Source organism: Engraulis encrasicolus, chromosome 24, assembly GCF_034702125.1.
Source record: "Engraulis encrasicolus isolate BLACKSEA-1 chromosome 24, IST_EnEncr_1.0, whole genome shotgun sequence".
Taxonomy (NCBI): Eukaryota; Metazoa; Chordata; class Actinopteri; order Clupeiformes; family Engraulidae; genus Engraulis; species Engraulis encrasicolus.
Genome location: NC_085880.1, coordinates 16891028 through 16911027, shown reverse-complemented (window position 1 = coordinate 16911027; position 20000 = coordinate 16891028). Strand labels below are relative to the sequence as shown.

At 43.2% G+C, this 20000-nt stretch overlaps 1 protein-coding gene across 3 annotated transcripts in view; it reads right to left on the bottom strand.

The window, feature by feature from the left end:
• The window catches only part of si:dkey-103j14.5 (isoaspartyl peptidase/L-asparaginase), a 37975-nt gene extending 20115 nt beyond the window's left edge, over positions 1–17860 (bottom strand). Inside the window, exons 1-3 of one of the 3 annotated variants that reach the window (XM_063192312.1) lie at positions 17806–17860; positions 12076–12291; positions 6409–6551 (exon numbers count right to left, since the gene is read on the bottom strand). In XM_063192312.1, the coding sequence (XP_063048382.1) occupies positions 6409–6551; positions 12076–12262 (330 nt within the window). In that variant the 5' untranslated portion in view covers positions 12263–12291; positions 17806–17860. Of the gene's footprint in view, positions 1–6408; positions 6552–12075; positions 12292–17396; positions 17465–17633; positions 17724–17805 lie in introns of those variants that run through there. The other 2 variants (XM_063192310.1, XM_063192311.1) reach the window with 2 other exon arrangements.
• Positions 17861–20000: the final 2140 nt, after the last annotated feature.

The window sequence follows — 20000 nt, the reverse complement described above, 5'->3', positions numbered from 1 at the left end:
TCACTCCCTCTCTACTCTATCTTTGTAGAATGCATCTAATACTGCTCTCTCAGATATATTTGCAACTTTCCAATCCAAAACTAAAACAAGACATACTGCAGAGAGTAGGCTGAATATATTCATCATAAATTTGCCTCATTCAGATGTGTTTTTGACAATGGGTCAAGTTAACCTGCAGTAAAGGGTAAATTATAATGACTTATATAAATAGTTAATAAAAGATAATTATATAATTGATATGATTTATATAATAAATTATAACCAGTACCCCAGTCTCCCTCTAGGTGGGGTCAGACACACCTATGGCCAGGATCATTGATTCACTCACTCATTCACACACACACACATACACACACACTAATCCGAGACACCAAAAAGGGAAGAAGATGAGAAACAACAGAAAACTGAGTTTGGCTCCTACACATACCAAGGTGTCAATATGCTCCACAGTGTGTGCATGGTAAGCCCCAGGCCGGTCAAATATAATGTCCACATTCACGGCATGCTTCCCTATAAACACCTTGAGGACTGTGCTGTGTCATATGTCCACTTTGCCAGATTGGGTATCAGCAAAAATAATACTAAATGAGAGTGAGATTTAACAGACTTTCTGGGAAATGGAAGGAAATCATTGCTGTAGAATTATTAGCGAGAAAAAATTAGGGCACAGTGCAACATCACAGGTTTTTTGTGAATCAGCGTTTTTCTACCATTGCAGATTCCGTCTCTCTCTCTCTCTCTCTCTCTCTCTCTCTCTCTCTCTCTCTCTCTCTCTCTCTCTCTCTCTCTCTCTCTCTCTCTCTCTCTCTCTCTCTCTCTCTCTCTCTCTCTCTCTCTCTCTCTCTCTCTCTCTCCCTCTCCCCCCTTTTGTCCTAGATTCATTCATTTTTGTCAAATCCACAGTTTAAGGCAACAACAAGCCAGACAAGAATATGAGTGAATGAATGTGCATCACTTGCAGCAGCAGCTTAGGAAAAGCTTTAAAATATTAAAATAGTTAATCACTGTCATTTCTCTGTGTCAAACATGAGTAGGAGCGAGAGATCAGTGCAGCTGGGCGGCCACATTGATCCCCGCCTGATGAATATTTAATAGCAAGCTGTCGAACGGAGCAGAGCTGCCACTCCACAGCATGGGCCCCAAGGTCTTTTGGGCCACTCAAGACAGGTGCCCGAGGTAATCAATTTTCTGGCATTTGGCCTTTTTGTCATTGTGTTCAGTGTGAAATATTAACGTCTCCGGTGTTGACCGGTGGTGTGTATTCATTGCTGGTGTATTGTACAATTGGAAAATATATAATGCATTATGTATTTCTTGCCCGATACTATTTGCAGGCTACACACAAACAACTTGAAATTCATTATTTTTTCGGTGGTTTGAAACATAAGGCTTTCTATATCTGTGAACATTATTATTTACCAACCAGTGAGAACATTTTATCAATGTAGTTTTTTCCTGTCTGACCACTAGAGTGTAAACATACAATTGTTAGTAATTTGCTATTGCGATATTGATGTTTGAACAGACTGATTTCAAAGATTGATTGATCTTTATAAGTATGCTATATATACTGTTCCTTGGAAAAGCCATTAACAAGCCTGGCAAAATCTGCGATGGTAATGATCTGTGGGCCCAATTTGTTAAACAATATATTTTTTTAAAACAGCCACACTACTTACACTATAAACTAGAAATGCACTCATAGAGAACAGACCTCCACCAAGAAAGCTGTTTGATTGAACATGTGACTATGTGACACTCTATTTTTATTTTAAGTCTTTCTGCCTTCTTTTTGTGGAGTTAGAAACGGGAATGTCAAAATTCGCCCTTTTTTGCGGTCACTAGGGGCGTCTAGATTTCTAGGCTAGCGATGGTGAAGAATCTTTTTAAAAAATCTTGGTTCCGGTTCGTGATCCGGATCATCACCAGAATTTAATCACTTGTTCCTTGGGTCATGTCCAACAACTCCACAAAGTTTCATCCACATCCGTTCCTAAGTTTTTGAGTTACGTTGCTGGCACACAGACAGACAGACAAACAAACAGACACACAAACAAACAAACAGACAAATAAACCAACACAACCGAAAACATAACCTCCTTGGCGGAGGTAAAAATTCATTATAGCAATATTTGCATTTTAATTCCACTACTTCGGTTTAGCGATGTTAACCGGTAGCCATTTAACCAGTAGTCGATCGGATCAACATTAACCGGTTAAAATTTTCTCTGCCTGTTAACCGTAACGTGAGTTTTTTATAGCCCGAGCTCGGTGCCGCGTTGCATAGAAGGTCGAAGTTGTGCGCAATGTGTGCCTGTGCGTGGGTGCGCTGGCAAAGCAATTGTTTTTCTCCCCAAAACAAAACCCTTGTTCCTCCACAAGTACGCTAGTGGACAATGATTGGGGAAAATGTATAATAAAAAAGGCACAAACTAACATTGTGTGACAGGAGCCTAACCATTCTAAAAATGGGGGCATAACTTGTTTCACGAGCAGAGAAAGACGCACGACAGGACAGGGTATCATAAATGGCAGTTATAGAATTTACGGTTAACCGGTTAACCACCAGTTAATGAGGCTCGGTATTCGGTTAAGATTTTTTAAAAATTCGCCATCCCTACTTCGGATCATGGAGAATGATACGTATTTCATTAACATTCCCAGCACCAAATCCTGTGAGTCCTGTGGCGGCAAGTTGGCAAATGATGGAACAAATCCTCTCTCACTTCTGCTATAATGTCTGCTCTGTGCTCACAGAGAGGCTGCCTTTATTGGCAACCTCCCGGGGGAAATTCTACCATGCGCTAGGGGAGACGGCACTTCAGAGGCTGGGAAACTATGCTGGTGAGGTGAGGCGAAGTAGGAGTTATCTACAGTATACCGTATTGCATATACCGAAAGCTGATCATCTTGACGCAGTCAAATAAAACCCAACAGATACATGTGATACAAGTTGGTATGGCATATCTGTTGATTTGATTTACAGTATTTCTCAATTGGTTTTGTACATTTCTCGAATCTTACTCGCATTTTGCAAAACATCACGTTCATTTCCAAAAAAGATTTAACAAGTGGCAAAACACCATGGATGACCTGCAAAACCCAATCTCTTGCTCAAAACCCTTGGCCAATCTCTCAAAACCAGGTTTTTGTGTCTGTGAACGTGTCAGAGCCATCAAAATGTTATGTCACTGTGTAAATGTGTTGGGGAGTGAGATCTTTCATGGATTATCATAACAAAGCATTTTGCAGAACACGACAAAATCAATTGATAATGTACAAAAACACTGAGAATTGTACACAACCATTTGCATGGTGATAAAAGCATTTGCTAAATGCTGAAAACTACGAGAAACGTATTTTACCATGTGCACAGGTAACAGCAGAAAGTCACAATTGAACAAGAAATTTTGAGAATGATTATTCTGTTGTGAGAAATGTACAAAACCAATAGAGAAAAACTGTAATATAATTTATGGCTTGATTTGATTTGATATGATTTTTGATATGATTATTTTTTTATTATTACATTTAGAGAACTGAAACGGCTTTAAGATATACCTGTTCCATGACGGCTCTGACGAGTGTGATGGGGTGGGCGATATTCCAATAAACTGCCTATACCTAAATAATTGCGAGTAAGAGTGCACCTGTTCCTTGCTCTGACGAGGGCGTGGCAGTTGGAGATGTTCCGACACCCTGCCTGTACCTAAATTAGTGTAAAGTCACGTACAGTGCCCTCCATAATTATTGGCACCCCTGGTTGAGATGTGTTAAAAGCCTTAAAATAAATTCAGTGTTTATTGCAAAAGAATACTGTCACACTGAAAATTGTAGGAAAATGTAGCCTTCAACTCAAATGAATTGTAAGAAAATAAAAAAATCCCTGACTGAAAAATAATTATTTTTCATTAAATCACCTGTTCCACAATTATTGGCACCCTTAACAATTCCCAGGAAATAAATATAATTGAAGCATTTCTGTCATTTCTACAGTAGTTTACAAAGTTTACCAGAGTATGTAGGAACATTTAATTAGTAATTCATCACTTCCTGTTTCCCTGGGGTATAAATATGACGTGACACCGAGGCCATTTCTCTTATCCACTCTTAAACATGGGAAAGACAAAGGAACACAGCATACAAGTGAGGCAGATGTGCGTCGACCTTCACAGGTCAGGCAGAGGCTACAAGAAGATTGCCACTCAACTGCAGCTGCCCATATCCACTGTGAGAGGAATAATTAAGAAGTTCAAAACAACTGGAACAGTGGTAAACAAGCCTGGACGAGGACCCAAGTTTATTTTGCCACCACGCACAGTGAGGAGGATGGTAAGAGAAATCAAAAGATCTCCAAAGCTCACTGTTACAAAATTACAACAAATGGTAGCATCCTGGGGTCACAAAGTCTCCAAATCAACCATCAGGCGCTGTCTACACGCCAACAAGCTGTTTGGGAGGCATGCACGGAGAAAACCTTTCCTCACTCACAATCATAAACGCAAGCGTCTGGAGTTCGCCAAGCGGTATTGGGGCTTCAACTGGGACCGTGTGCTTTGGTCAGATGAGACCAAGATTGAGCTTTTTGGCAACAAACACTCTAAGTGGGTCTGGCGTACCACGAAAGATGCGCATGCTGAAAAGCACCTCATACCCACTGTGAAGTATGGGGGTGGGTCAGTGATGCTGTGGGGCTGTTTCGCTTCCAAAGGCCCTGGGAACCTTGTTAGGGTGCATGGCATCATGAATGCTTTGAAATACCAGGACATTTTAAATCAAAATCTGTTGCCCTCTGCCCGAAAGCTGAAGCTGGGTCGTCACTGGGTCTTTCAGCAAGTCAATGACCCTAAACATATGGCCAAATCTACACAGAAATGGTTCACCAGACACAAAATCAAGCTCCTCCCATGGCCATCTCAGTCCCCTGACCTCAGCCCCATTGAGAACCTGTGGGGTGAGCTGAAGAGGAGAGTACAGAGGAGAGGACCCAGGTCTCTGGATGATTTAGAGAGATTCTGCAAAGAGGAATGGCTGAAGATCCCTCTTTCTGTCTTTTCCCATCTTGTGAAACATTATAGGAGAAGATTAGGTGCTGTTTTGTTGGCAAAAGGGGGTTGTACAAAATATTAACACCAGGGGTGCTAATAATTGTGACACACATTATTTGATGTCAAATAATTATTTCTTTATGTGGGATTTTTTCCCCACTGAATAAATGCACTTGTATTGAAGGTTGGATTTTTCTCTTTTTTTCCATTAAGGTCCCATATTATTTAGAAAAAAAATAAAATAATTGGAAGCTAAAAAACACATCTCAACCAGAGGTGCCAATAGTTATGGAGGGCACGTAGAAATGACTAAAACAGTATACGTGTTCCTGCCGAGCATAACAGGGTTGGAGACGTTCCAATACCCTGCCTGTACGCAAGTACCTGTAGCAGCTAATGTATTGTAACGTGATGTAATATGGAAACGACTTTAAGAGTGGACCTGCTCCAGGATTGGTGATGTTCCGATAACCTGCCTGTATCTAACCAACTGTAAGTGTAGTGTACTGTAATGTAATGTAATGTACAGTGTACCTAATGACGGCCCTAGCGAGTGTAACAGGGTTGGTGATGTGCCCTGGTGAGTGTACAGGCTTGGGGCTGTTCTGATAACCTGTACCTTAATAACGGTTTACTGTAATGTAATGTAATGTCGAGTGTACCTGTTCCATAACAGCCCTAGCGAGAGTAACAGGCTTGTAGCCTGATTATCATCAACGTTCAAATCTCTTCGAGCATAACAATTAACATTTCCCAAACAGCATGGTTGACCTGCCTCCCTTGGTTTGCTTATGGTTGTTTGATTGCCGACAAAGTGAAAGGAGTTCCCTTATTTGCGGGAACTCAGAAAGTACTTGCATTGCTCTTGACCTACGTCACTAGGAGGGCGCGGCCTGGCTAACAGGCTTGGGGATGTAAGATATAACTGTTCCATAACGGCCCTAGCGAGTGCAACAGTGTTGGTGATTGGTGGTTGGTGTTGGTGTAAGATGTCCCATACCTGTTCCATGACGGCCAGGGCGAGGGTGGCAGGGTTGGGGATGTAAGATGTACCCATACCTTAGAGTAGTCATGATATACCATGGCAGAACAATGGTAAATATAGTAATACCATAATAAACCATGGTCGATTTTCGTAAGGGTGGTGAGTGTACAGGCTTGGGGATGTAAGATGTACCCCTACCTGTTCCATGACAGCCCTGGCGAGGGTGATGGGGTTGGTGCTGTAAGATGTACCCCTACCTGTTCCATGACGGCCCTGGCGAGGGTGATGGGGTTGGTGCTGTAAGATGTACCCCTACCTGTTCCATGACGGCCCTGGCGAGGGTGATGGGGTTGGTGCTGTAAGATGTACCCCTACCTGTTCCATGACGGCCCTGGCGAGGGTGATGGGGTTGGCGATGTTCCTGACGGAGGAGACGGCTCCTGAGGCCAGCGTGCTGCCATCCATGATGATGGCGTCCAGTTCCACCTCACCTTCCGTGTTCTGCACCGCGCCATGACCTTCTCACACACACACACAAACAAACACACACACACACGCACACGCACACGCACACGCACACACACACACAGTACACACACAGTACACACACATACAGTACACACAGATGCACACACACCCACACACCCACAGACACCCACACACCCACGCACGCACACAGTACATACACACATACAGTACACACAGAGACACACACACACACACACACACACACACACACACACACACACACACACACACACACACGCACACGCACCCACACACACACACAAACATGATGCATTCAGGTTACAGATGTTGACACTGCGTCCATTCATTCTTTCATTCTCCAGCTATTTTTTTCTATGACCTTGCACTGCCCTCAACCTCTCTCGCTCTCTTTTTCTCCCACACACACTTGTACACACACACACACACACACACACACACACACACACACACACACACACACACACACACACACACACACACACACACACACACACACACACACACACAAACACACACACACACACGCATGCACCCACGCACGCACGCATGCACACACACACACACCACAAACACACACACACACACACACACATCACACACACACACATACACGCACAATGCTGCACCAGCTCAATCAAAGGGGAAGACGTCTCTTTCGGAAATAGAGAGCACAGCCCCAGTCCTCATTTTTCACTCAAGCAGAGGGTCAATGACCCAGCACTTGAACTACTTCTCACAGACTGTTCTGTACTGTACTCGCTGTAACCATAAAGTAGGTCTACAAAACAAGTCTATTTCTACTTTGTATATCTGTGTTTGCCAATGTTTTAGCAACTACCTTCTAATAATGCTCTCCCTTGATGACAGAATAAATATAACACTTTTTTATTTGCATGTATTGTATCTTAGCTTTTGACAAACTCAATTTGTTGCTAGCTTGACTATCACGTCGTATCACTGGCCTAATCGCATTGTCAACTAGTGTTCATGGAATGCCTCCATATGCCAGTGGTTGAAGCTAATCTACAAGGCCACGATCACACCGGACACGGATTTCTATTTACAATCTGCGATGTAATGTGGTGACCAGGCAACGTAACGCCTGAACTGTCACTCGCAACGTAGCCTAATCGATGGTGTTGTGTTATTTGAATGTTGTGAAAACATAAACGAAATGCTTTGTAAATTAATCTGTAAAATGGATAGAAGACGAGCTCTTCTCTTGCTCTCCTAACGTTGGATAGTGAATCTGATATGAATGTTGATAACGGTCTCCTATCGAACATCTCGAAATCTGTCGCAGATTTTCCGCCTTGAGTTGAACTTTTTTCAACTCGATCCGCCCGGTGTGGACAGGCGGAGAATCCGCAATCCGCCTTGCACTGATATTCGACGCGGAATGCGCTCAATTTCATTAACACACAATAGAACACATCCGCCTCTATGAAATCCGCGTCCGGTGTGATCACGGCCTAAGGCCATTCATTCTTTCACTCAACTGAACTGGTGCATCAATGAGCGTGTTTGCATGCACATAAAAAATTGGATAAAGCATTACTCTAATTGATTAAACAGAACGTGGAATTTGATGGCTGCTCTCTTGACTGCAGTATATGCCATGTGCAGTTTGCATGAGCCTCAAAACAAGAGCTCAAGTTCAAGGCCAAGTTCATTGCTTGACCATAATAAGCTTGCAGAATATCCAACATAGACTCCTCAGTCAGTATCACACAACTTGCAAGTTCATCAAATATTAACTTACCACCAGATATCAGAGTCTGAAAACAGTGAATATTATCGTTTTATTTTTTGCGTTTTTATTTTTCTCCTGCGCCCACACTTGATATTCAGATGTAGACAGTACTAAAACTACACTCGATATTCAGATGCAGACACCAGCGCCAACTTCATAGGAACACCACTGTTCTCACTTCCTCTTCCTCTAAATGGCAATACATTAGTCCCCTATTGATCAGCCTCAGCCCGCCGTCACTATGGTAGTGTATTAAAATTACACCCTACCCCGCCGAGCACACCAACACACACACACACACACACACACACACACACACACACACACACACACACACACACACACACACACACGTACAGTACGCACAAACACACACACACTCTCTCTCTCTCTCTCTCTCTCTCTCTCTCTCTCTCTCTCTCTCTCTCTCTCTCTCTCTCACTCTCTCTCTCTCTCTCTCTCTCTCTCTCTCTCTCTCTCTCTCTCTCTCTCTCTCTCTCTGACCCCTTGACGAAGTGCTGATTCGGTCCCTTGCACTTTAAAGAGGATATGCTGTTTCACACTATTGGGGTAGTCAGCCATCAGCTGTGAGATGGAGTCTGGCAGCTAAGCAGACTGTATGGGCCTAATGAAGTGTCTTGTGCCTTGGCCTCGGAAGTGTCTTGTGTGTTGCCCTCACGGCTCGGATGTAACCTGATTACCACCCTGAGACCTCTCCCCTCTCTTCAGGTCGATCGGTAGAGCACAGCGGTGCTACGAGGAAACGAAATACTGTGCTAGACTCCAATTTGGAACATGTAATATACAATCACTCGTCGAACTATAAACCACGTCACTGCCTTGAACACGCCTCTACCCAAGGCCGTTAGAGCTGCTAATAGTGGATTGGTACCCAACAACATGGCTGGAGTTTCCTACTACTACTCAGAGTAGTGACTCAGCATTTTTGCCGCATATTTAAACGCTCCAAAGTGTACCCAGACCCCTCGGAAGTGAACCGTACTGACACCTTGTTTGACGTGGTCTCAGTTCGGTTCACTTATGAGTTCTGGAAAGTTTTACTTGTGAGTAGACTAGGTGTAATCACTTAAGGAGGGCTCAAGAGGACCAAGTGTGATAAAAAAAGAAGAGTGACATCATAAAAGTACCAGGACCAGAAAGATCAGCCAGTTCTTTTTGTAATACACTCACAATATGAACAAAAACAGAACTGAGTCCTTTTGCTGTCGGTTCGCTTTTTGGTCCACTTAAAGATGACTGAGTTTGGTTCACTTAAAGGGGACCAGGTGTGAAAACCCTATTAATCATTGCCGTTCTGGTGACAGATAATTTATCTAATAATTTATCTAGGCCTTTAGTCTTACTGAGAAACGCTTGCTAAGTCTGTAAAAAGAATGCAATAATTGACAAATATTTTTTTTTAATCATCATACGTAACTGTGCAGACAAAAATGTTGGATGGGCAGACTGAATGGACTTAACAAAATTTTACTCTGACACAAGTTTACTATGCTTTATCACTCTGCAGCACTGTGTAAACTGGTATGCAATCTACGCCTGATCAGGAGATAATTGTGTTATCTCCAGTGTTATCCTAGAAGGTCGACCAATTATGTTTGTGCATGTCACTCTTCTGTAAACAACACTCCCTTGTTTTCGGCACTCACGTGCGTGAACTCTTTCAAGGGCATGATCTTCTGTTGACCATCAGCACAGTTAGTTACGTAGTCAATTTATTGCCACACAGCCCCACAGAGTGAAATGAGTCTGGGGTCTTCGTTTTATGCCTTTAGACGCTGATAACACATGGCCTTATCCCTGCTCATGTCCGTGAACTCCCCTGAGAGAACAATACATACCAGCGATATGGAAAATGAAAAAGTTAATAATTCATAAGGAGTACGCATTAGAAAATGAAAAATGAAAAATGAAAAAGCTTTTTGGAATATTCAATGGGGCCGCGCTGTTATTACTATGCATGTGTGTTATGTTATATTACATTATTATATGGTGTAGGGATGCAAACGATTAATCGATTAATCGACTTTAATCGATCAATGCATTAATCGATTAAAAAACATTAATCGCAATTAATCGATAATTCAACTGACAAGAGACCCAGGTGAAATGGGCATGTGAAGAGAGTGTGTGAAGAGGGGTGAGAATAGTGGGAATAATTAAATTACCTTTGGATTAAAGAAATTGAAATATAATTAATTTAAATGTGGTATTTTATCTTAATTTTTAATAAAAAAATAGATTTACTAGTTTTTTTCCAAGAAACATTGAGTCTTCGGGGGGGGGAAATGCCGCTCATCAATTAATCGTAAGTCGATCGATAAGACTATCAACTAATGATTAATGAATGAATCGATAATTTGCATCCCTAATATGGTGTGACGTCATCAGTCGAATGCTCCATTCATTTCAATGGGGCTCCCCAACGCTCGCACGTCTGTTATTTGAAATAACGGACGGGTTGGTCTATATCAGACCGCTGTCAATGGCAACAAGACTTTTCACTGCTAAAGCGACTTTTCAACAAGACTCTAATCAGCTGCTGTGATAGACAACACCTGTTGTCTAGGCTACCTGTTGCCTAGCGGTGTTCCACAACGGCACTGTTTTGTTTTGCGCAGCAACAATCTTTTGACATGAAAAATTATAATAAACTTAACATTAAATAAAGAAATGTCCCCGTCATGTGTGAATCATTGAAGTATATCCATATAATAAGCGGGTTAACGTTCGGCGAGTCGGTCGCGTTGTGGAATAGCAGCACTTCAGAGAGAACAAGACCTAAGTCTAAAGATTCTCTCTGTCGTGCTGCTATTCCACGGTAGCGACCTTCTCGCCGAACGTTAACCCTTACTTATATTACACTTAGCTGATGCTTTCATTTATTCAAAGCGATTTACAGTTATTATTTTTCAGGGTATTGGTTACAGTCCCTGGAGCAATGTGGGGTTAGGTGCCTTGCTCAAGGGCACTTCAGTCATGAATGGAAATGTAGGGAGAGGTCAGGGGGGGATTCGAACCTGCAACCCCTAGATTAAAAGACCAACTCTCTAACCACTAGGCCACGGCTGCCCAATAAATTACTATGCATGCATTATTACTATGCATGTGTGTTATGTACAGTATGCGGACAGGTGGGATGAACGCAACAGCCCTCACCGGCGTCAAAGACAGGGTTGTCTTCCAGAGATCTGACTGCTGCCTGTGTGTTACATGTGTGCTATGCATGCATGCATATTACAGTATGCGAGTGTGTTATGTAGTACAGCGCATACAGACAAATGAGACGAATCCAACAGCCCTCAGCCGGCGTCAAATTGTCTTCCAGAGATCTGACAGCTGCCTGTGTGTTACATGTGTGCTATGCATGCATGCATGCTACAGTATGCGAGTGTTTTACAGCATATACAGACAGTTGAGACGAAACCAACAGCCCTCACCGGCGTCAAAGACAGGGATGTCTTCCAGAGATCTGACTGCTGCCTGTGTGCAAGCACGCCGGAACAAGTTTAAGTGGTGGTACATTTTTTTCTTTATTTCTTAACAGTGTTACTGCTACTGCACTCAACTCATTTGTCTGCAGTTGAGAAAGCCTCATTCAGGGAGCCCAATGGGGACGAAAATGGACCACTACGTCCCTCTTCCCGGCACCTATGCCTATGTGTTACATGTGTGCTATGCATGGATGCATATTACTATGCGTGTGTGTTATGTACAGCGTATACTATGCAGACAGTTGAGACGAAACCAACAGCCCTCACCGGCGTCAAAGGCAGGGTTGTCTTCCAGGGATCTGGTGGCGGCCTCCACGGCGTCCAGGGCAGAGGCTCCCTTCTCCAGCACCGCATATCCAGCCCGAGCCGCTGCCTTCACACCGTCGACGCTGGCTCTGGACAGCTCGTCTGGAATGGCCCACGCCCCGCCATGCACCACAACCACTGGCCTCATGTTGGTTTTCAAGTGTTCCAGATCCAGCTCTAAATGAGACAACAACACACAAGGACAAACATGGGGGCATATGTAAAAGAAATAATGAGAGGTAAACAACAAAACAAACAACCGACAAAACAAAAACAAGTCTGAACAGATAAAACAGCCATTTACTGTGCGTAGGTATGTGTCAAGAAAATTAACCTTTAGATCTGCAAACCATCAACAACGATACACGGAGTTTTAAGACTTTGGCCAAAGGAGAGAGAAATGAGTGCCTCGCAGCAACCTGACACTCTGGGTCTCTCTTCTCTGCACTGTCATTTTATTATTTTAGAGTACGTGGCATCCGTACAGACACATTTCCTAAATTTCCTAAACCTGTTTTTACTCAGTGTAAGTTTAAGGGAGCATACACCTTCTTTCCTTTAATAGCTTGACTGTATGTTTGAATTGTAACAGAACTACACACACAAAAATGATTAAAAAAATAGTTTGAAAAGCTTATAATTCTATTCACAGTATGCAAATATGAAACACCGCAAAGCACTGTGCATAGTGTGCATGTTAGTTGTTAGTTGTGTAAGTGTGGGCAGAATGCTCAGCTCATCTCTGCAGGCAGACGAGACAGGGGGGCTGGGGGGAGGGTGCTGTTTACAGAAGGTGTGCTGACAGACTGATGAAGCCCTCTCTCTCCTGCTCCATTACTGGGAGAGGAGAGGAGCGTAGAGGAGCGGAGAGGAGAGGAGAGGAGAGGAGACAACAGGCGAGGAGAGGAGAGGAGAGGAGACTAGAGGAGGAGAGGAGAGGAGAGGAGCGTAGAGGAGCGGAGAGGAGAGGAGAGGAGAGGAGAGGAGACAACAGGCGAGGAGAGGAAAGGAGAGGAGACTAGAGGAGAGGAGAGGAGAGGAGAGGAGAGGAGAGGAGAGGAGAGGAGAGGAGAGGAGGAAAGCAAGACAGCTAAAACACAACACCACAAACAGGCTGCCTGCCAACGGCCTCCTGAGCAGATCCTGTGTATGCACTGATATTTATTTTATTCTTTTTTTTTTACTCTATTTCATTTGGGTGGGAGTGTGTGAACTAACTTGTAATTCCAGAAATATGACATCACTGGAGCAGCCGCCTAGGAGAAGAGAAGTGCAGCACTGTATGTGTTCAGACATTGCCAGCCTACAGTCTTTCCACTGGAAATTTAAAGATGGCTCCAAATTTAGGCACCACCTCTCAGGGTTGGCATGCTCGTACGAGGTGAGCTGAGGCCAAAGATTGCGCAACAGTCACTGGTGTTTAACCTTTAAGAGTGTGGGTTTTAGAGCATTCTATAAAAAGAATACAATGCAAGATTCTACAATTCCATATTGTATTGAATGACGCCCAGAATTCTATAGAACTTTCACTGCCCGAACATTCCCGTCACACCGGTGTGACGGTACACTCTTAAAAGTTAAAAGGCTTCTCTCAATGACTTCGGAAGAAACTTCTGAGGCAATTTATTTAATGAGTGAGTTATATGTCAAGTTAAAACACAAGCCTGGCACCAGCAGCCTATGTCTTTGACAGTTGGCCAAATCATCTCAGTGTTGCCGAATGACGTGACAGCGCCAGCAGAGGCTGTACCGTAGGCTAGTTGCACATCTTTATATCAAGTAAGAGGCCACAGTAGTATCACAGCTAAATGTAAGGCAAGGCAAGGCAAGGCAATTTTATTTGTATAGCACATTTCATACATAAATGCAATTCAAAATTTGATGTGCTGTAATAAGTTGATGTTAAATCATTTCAAAAATCTTAACTTAATAGCATAATTTTACACCCAGAACTTCTCGCCCTGCCGTGACTCTAACGGTAGGACACTAGGCTGCAAACACTGGAGACACGGGTTCGATTCCGGCCCGGGTCATTTGCCAATTCTTCTACGTCACCCATCCCCCCCACCCCCCACCCCCCGATCATTTCCTGTCTCTCTCAACTGTCCTATCACAAAATAAAGTCATAAAAGATTAATAAATAAAAAGTAAATAAACCCAGAACGTCTAACAATTACTCATCTTCCTGTCCTCAGAAGTCAATGTTTTGCAGTTATTCACAGAGATTTGGCTGGCTTGAAGCAGCTTGATTTTTGTGATTAAAAAAAGACTGTTCTGCATCATTTAAAATGAAACAAGTTGCAAGCAAAGCTGAATAACTTAGCCTTGACATAGCACAGTGGTCTTTGTCGTGTTGTCCTAATAATGGAAGTACAGTACACAATGCCAGCACTGTAGTGGCAATGTAATAAACACATTACACACTGTGTTTTTACGACCCCATGTGACCTTAAATTTGCAATAGTGAGTGGCTGCAGTGGCTACAGCTTTTACAGTGATGAAATGCACCAGGTATGAGGGGACATATTTCAGGCCACCAAACCAGCGTTGGGTTCACAATAACAACATTAGCCACAGACACTCACTCTTACTCATCTCTCTCTCTCTCTCTCTCTCTCTTTTTCTCTCATCCTTTCTCTCATCCTTTCTCTCTCTCTCTCTCTCTCTCTCTCTCTCTCCTACCCACACATTCCTCACACACATTCACACAAACATATCACACCACCACAGTTAAACACAGCATTCACATTTCTATGTTACTCCCACACACGCAGGCACAAACAATTGTGCACTTTTATAAAATCTACATTTATCCATTGTATATTTATGTTTAAATGTGACTTCCATTATCTTAAATTTCCCGATTAAATTATCTTCTTGTGTTTATTCAGCGGTAGCCACTCACACCGTAAAAATATTAGTGTTATTTTAACTCTTAAAGAGTTGAAATTAACTACATTTCAGATAACATTTGGCCCCATTCAAAATAGTGTTAATTGTACTCTTTGATCAGTCTAAGATTTTCAGTGAATTCTACTAAATATTTGGTCATTGTACTATTTTCAGTGAATTCTACACAATATTTTGTAAATAAATATCAACACTAAAATATGAAAATGTAAGCTTGTTGAACACAGGTGGAACCTAGAGCAAAACGGGCAGGTAACTTAATCTTTCTGTAGAGTTGAAATTACTTTGGCCACATGGAGAAGATCCCCCTTTTCATGTATAAAAAGTGAAATTTTTCCAGTCATAATGAATGCTTAGAATTTGATGGTGGTGGTAAGTATTCATGGAAAAGGTAACATTAGTGAATGGGTAGCATAGATTCTGGAAATAAACAACTAAAAATCTTACACAGTGTACCTTCAATAAAATGCTGAGATGTGCTGATATGAAGCTCTGGTAAGAAAGTAACTTTGCTGTTTATTGTTTTGTATTGTTACACATTAATTGCATGCCTAGGCATGTGATCAGCAATACTATGCTGTAGGCCTCATATTAGAACGTTTTTGTAGACATTTGACATTTCTTTAATGCCCCCCAACAAAAGTTGATGGTGATTGTGGACGCACAATCCAAGGAAAACTGAAGGGAATAGGGGATTGGCTGTATATATAATACATATAACACCTGTGTAGGCTTACTCAATTTTGGCTTTTATTATTGTGCATTGTCCATATTATCACAGCATTGATAACATTTGTCATTCATCCAGGGGTGTTTCTGGCTTGCTAAAAGGCACTGCGGAAAAACTTGCATGACCTGCCCACACCTTTTTCTGTGGAGTTTAATGCCTGTAACCGGATGCTGTCCCTGACACTTTGCCAGCAACTCGTCTTTGTCATTACATCACACATCCTGTACCATCTCTCTCGCACCGTCTTACTCCGGTAGATAACCTGATAGGTATTGATGATGCAACTTTTCCAAGAAGTCTATTAAGTTACTTTGATTACATTACATTACATGATATTGCATTTGGCACACGCTTTTCAACCAAAGTGACTTACAATCAAGGACATAATCATAGTCAACATCACTAGTGCACAGGAAAAACATAACAAAAAGTGCAGATGATAAGTAGGGTTAGTTTTTGTTATAGGTACATTAGCACAGGGTTAAGTAGAGTACACACCCAAACACATCCTGCCATAGAGTCTGGCTTGGGCCTGGGGCAGCTCAAGCATTAGTGCAGTAGATAGTCACGAAAGGGATTAGTCTTTTAGTGCATCTTGAAAGTTGAAAGAAATATGCTTTGTCTTGCTGCCTCTGGGAGATTGTTCCACCACTGAGGAACGGAGAGAAGTCTTGACTGGCATCGCTCAGAGTGGGCAGGCGGCAGTGCCAGACAGTTTTTGAAAGTCAAAACCCTGCTGAGAATGTCCAACTCCCATTGTCATTGAGAAACAGCACTCCACTGCACACTGCAAAATTGCATTTATGCCTCACCCTTACAAGGGGGCAGCCCCCAATAGAGCCCGATAGGGAGCAATGCAGTGGGTAGGCTACCATGCTCAGTACCTCAGTCATGGAGGAGGATGAGGGAGAGCACTGGTTTATTACTGCCCCCACTATGACCCTGGATCGGGAGTCAAACTGGCAACCTTTGTGCTACAAGTCTGACACCCTAACTGCTTACCTATGGACTGCCTGCTTGGGTTGGATGTCAAGGGTCAAGGCCTCGATTTTCAGGTGTGTTACATCAGAAGAGAGTTGGATAACAGTGAGAGTGAGAGTCAGAGTGTTTATAGTCCCCAGGGGGGTATTTGTCTTGGGCTTCACCCACTGCATTGTAGCACATAATATCTTGCCGTTTCTACCCAATTAACAGTAATATAGCCTAACTGTCTGATGGATAAAACAGAGGCTGACTGTTTGCACACCCGGTCCTTCTACAGTAACAAAGTGTTGTCCTTATTTGAAGGGTAGCCTACGTTTGGAAAATCTTTTAAGGTGGCACGGCGTCCGAGCGTTATCAGAAGACGCAGGTGACAGAACGACGTCAATGAACAATTGCCGCATAAACTCACACGCCAGCCTAATCGAATAACAACTCGAACTGGAGTAAAACGGTATGGGTTTGTCCAACCTCTTTAAAATAGGTTCAAAAACTGGTTCAAAGGCTGTCTAAACAAATTTGAAAGTTCAATAGTAGCCTGCTACACTCCGTTGCCAAAATGAATGGGACGCATTTCCCAGAGAGAACGCAAGGAAGACACCGCGCTGGATGTATTGGCCAAGTCAAAAGTTACGGTGTTAAGACAGTTTTTTAAACTCACTCTCGACAGCCGATATAACAACAAAGTCTGCTTTCAGTGTGTGAATCTCCGCTGTTCTGCCGCCCGGAACATGTTGTAAGTTCCCTTTGAAGTTGGGTGAAGTTATTGCAAGAAACGTGCGAGCATTTAAAGTGGAAGTGGTCACATTTGCAGTCAAGCCACACAGACGATACAGTTGTGAAAACAAACAGCGAGAGGAGAGATGGTGCAGGAATGCTAGTGCTGAAATGCACTTACCGTAAACTCTGTCAATCTTGTTTCAACAAGTTCAGGACGCAAACACTGCACAAAGAGCAACAAAGTTCCATCAGCCCATGCACTTAAGGATGTGTGAGCGCGTGTGTAAGTGAGCGTGTAAGCCTACTGGTTTATTGGTTAGCCTACGTGACATGATGCAACTCTCACTTACCGTTGCCGAAAATATTTCAAAGTCACGTTTCTTTGTCACATCGAGCTTTGGAAACAACAGTCGTTTCTTATTAACTAGCCTACTTTAATGACTTAAACGACAACTAAAGTGAAAGCCAGCCTGGGAAACTCCAACTCCCATTGTCATTGTGAGACAGCACTTCACGGCACAAGTGCACACTGCACACAACGATATTGCATTTATGCCTCAGCCGTGGGTAGACCCCAGTGGCGCGTCAAGGAAGCAGTGGGGCGACACGATACCTTGCTCAGGGTATCTCACCTCAGTCATGGAGGAGAATGGAGCGAGCACTAGCCTAATTACTTACCCATGACAGCCCAGTGCCCACATTTCCCTGCTGAGTGTCCTGGTGTTCATTAATATAACAGTTGGTAGGCCTACCATTGAGATTCCCAAAACACCAAAATAAATGAATAAATCAGTAGCCCACTCTCTATGTGAGGTTCTTACTTGAACCAGCAAATTCCAGAGGTGGTGGTGGTGGTGGTAGTGGTAGAGGTGATAAAGATGGTGATGATAAAGATGGATACGCAAAAAAATAATTAACATATGATGATAAAAAATATTTTAGCAGTTAGGAAATTATTCAAGCCCTTTGAAAGACTCTTATTATACAGATAACTGTGCCTATTATGATAGCACATATGAAGGCCCAACAGTGTGTGTATAGTAGGCAAGGACTTTCTACTGACCTGCTTCCATCGGTTTTATGCAAGCTTTTAAGACTCTAGTCAACCTATGTAGGCCCACGGTTATATACTTTTCCCGAGGTGATGCTTGTGCTGCCCTTTTGTAAAGCATGTTGCCTTAGGGTTCTCGCTCAGACTTTACATTAGGCAAACCTAGGCAATAGGGCCCTGACCAAATCCGCCGATGTCCATAGGGGACACCAACTGTCACACCAGTTGTGATAAACATGCAAAAAATTAAGCCTGATCTTAATTTGTCACTTGTGTATATATAATCGAAAACACTAAAATAGCATCCTTGCTCCTTCCATGGAAATTGGTGACGTGCTTAAAGAATGACTCTTGAGGGGCCCCATGTTTATATTTCGCCTAGGGCCCCAAAAGGGCTAGATCTGCCCCTGTTCTCGCTGAAACGCTATTGTGGTCTTACGTAACAAAGTTCTTCTCTGCTCTCTGTGCACCTGGCTCTCTAGCTGGCTGTTGTGAACTCCCGTGTTGTTACACTGAATGCCGATACCGGTCGCAGGGCATCCCCATGGCTACCTAGCCCAACTGCTGCACTGCACTAACATATTTCTCTAAATAGTGGTGGCATTAAATCGCAAACAGGGAAGCCGACAGGTCCTGCGCCCAGCAGGGGTCCTAGGGGGCCTGAATTGGGTCACCATTACATTCCATGTTTTGAAAGGGGTCTTTCAGGCCCTGCCGTGGCCGTCCGGTGGGGCGCTCGCCTGCCATGCAGCTGACCTGGGTTCGGTTGCCGGCCCGGGTCCTTTGCCGACCCCTCCCCATTTCTCTCCCCATTCACTTCCTGTCTGCCTCTCCTACTGTCCTGTCCATAATAAAGTCTAAAAGACCAAAAATGTATATATTTAAGAAAAGAAAGGGGTCTTTCAGACGACCCAGTAAAAGCTGTCAGCAGCCCTGACCTCAAATGTCCTGAAAGACACTCCCCACCTTTCAATCCTGCACTCATCCAGGAACAGACACAATCATGTGTGTTGTTGTATAGATAAATCAGATAACTAACCAATAACATGTCAACATGAATTTGCACCAAAGTCTTCTCTTGTAGTTGGCCTACATACCGTAGGGTACTTTTTATCTCGGAGCGAAAACAATAGAAAAGAAGGCATGGGCGTAGAACAGAGAGATATTTAAAGGGCAGACTGTCTTGAGGATACATCGCCCTCTCTCTCTCTCTCTCTCTCTCTCTCTCTCTCTCTCTCTCTCTCTCTCTCTCTCTCTCTCTCTCTCTCTCTCTGGCATAATGATGTATTAACGCCTCATATTTCTTCTGCTGAGCTGTCTGTATCGATCCGGCACTTCTTATGTCTTTAAGAGAAGATGGGTGGGGGGTCAAAGTCTTAAGATAGGAAGGCTTTATTTAGATGTGGTTGTGACAAATGGAATGGGTCATGTGAACTCGTAGTGTGTTAGAGAGAGAGGGAGAAGGAGAAGGAGAGGGAGCGGCGTATACTTCGC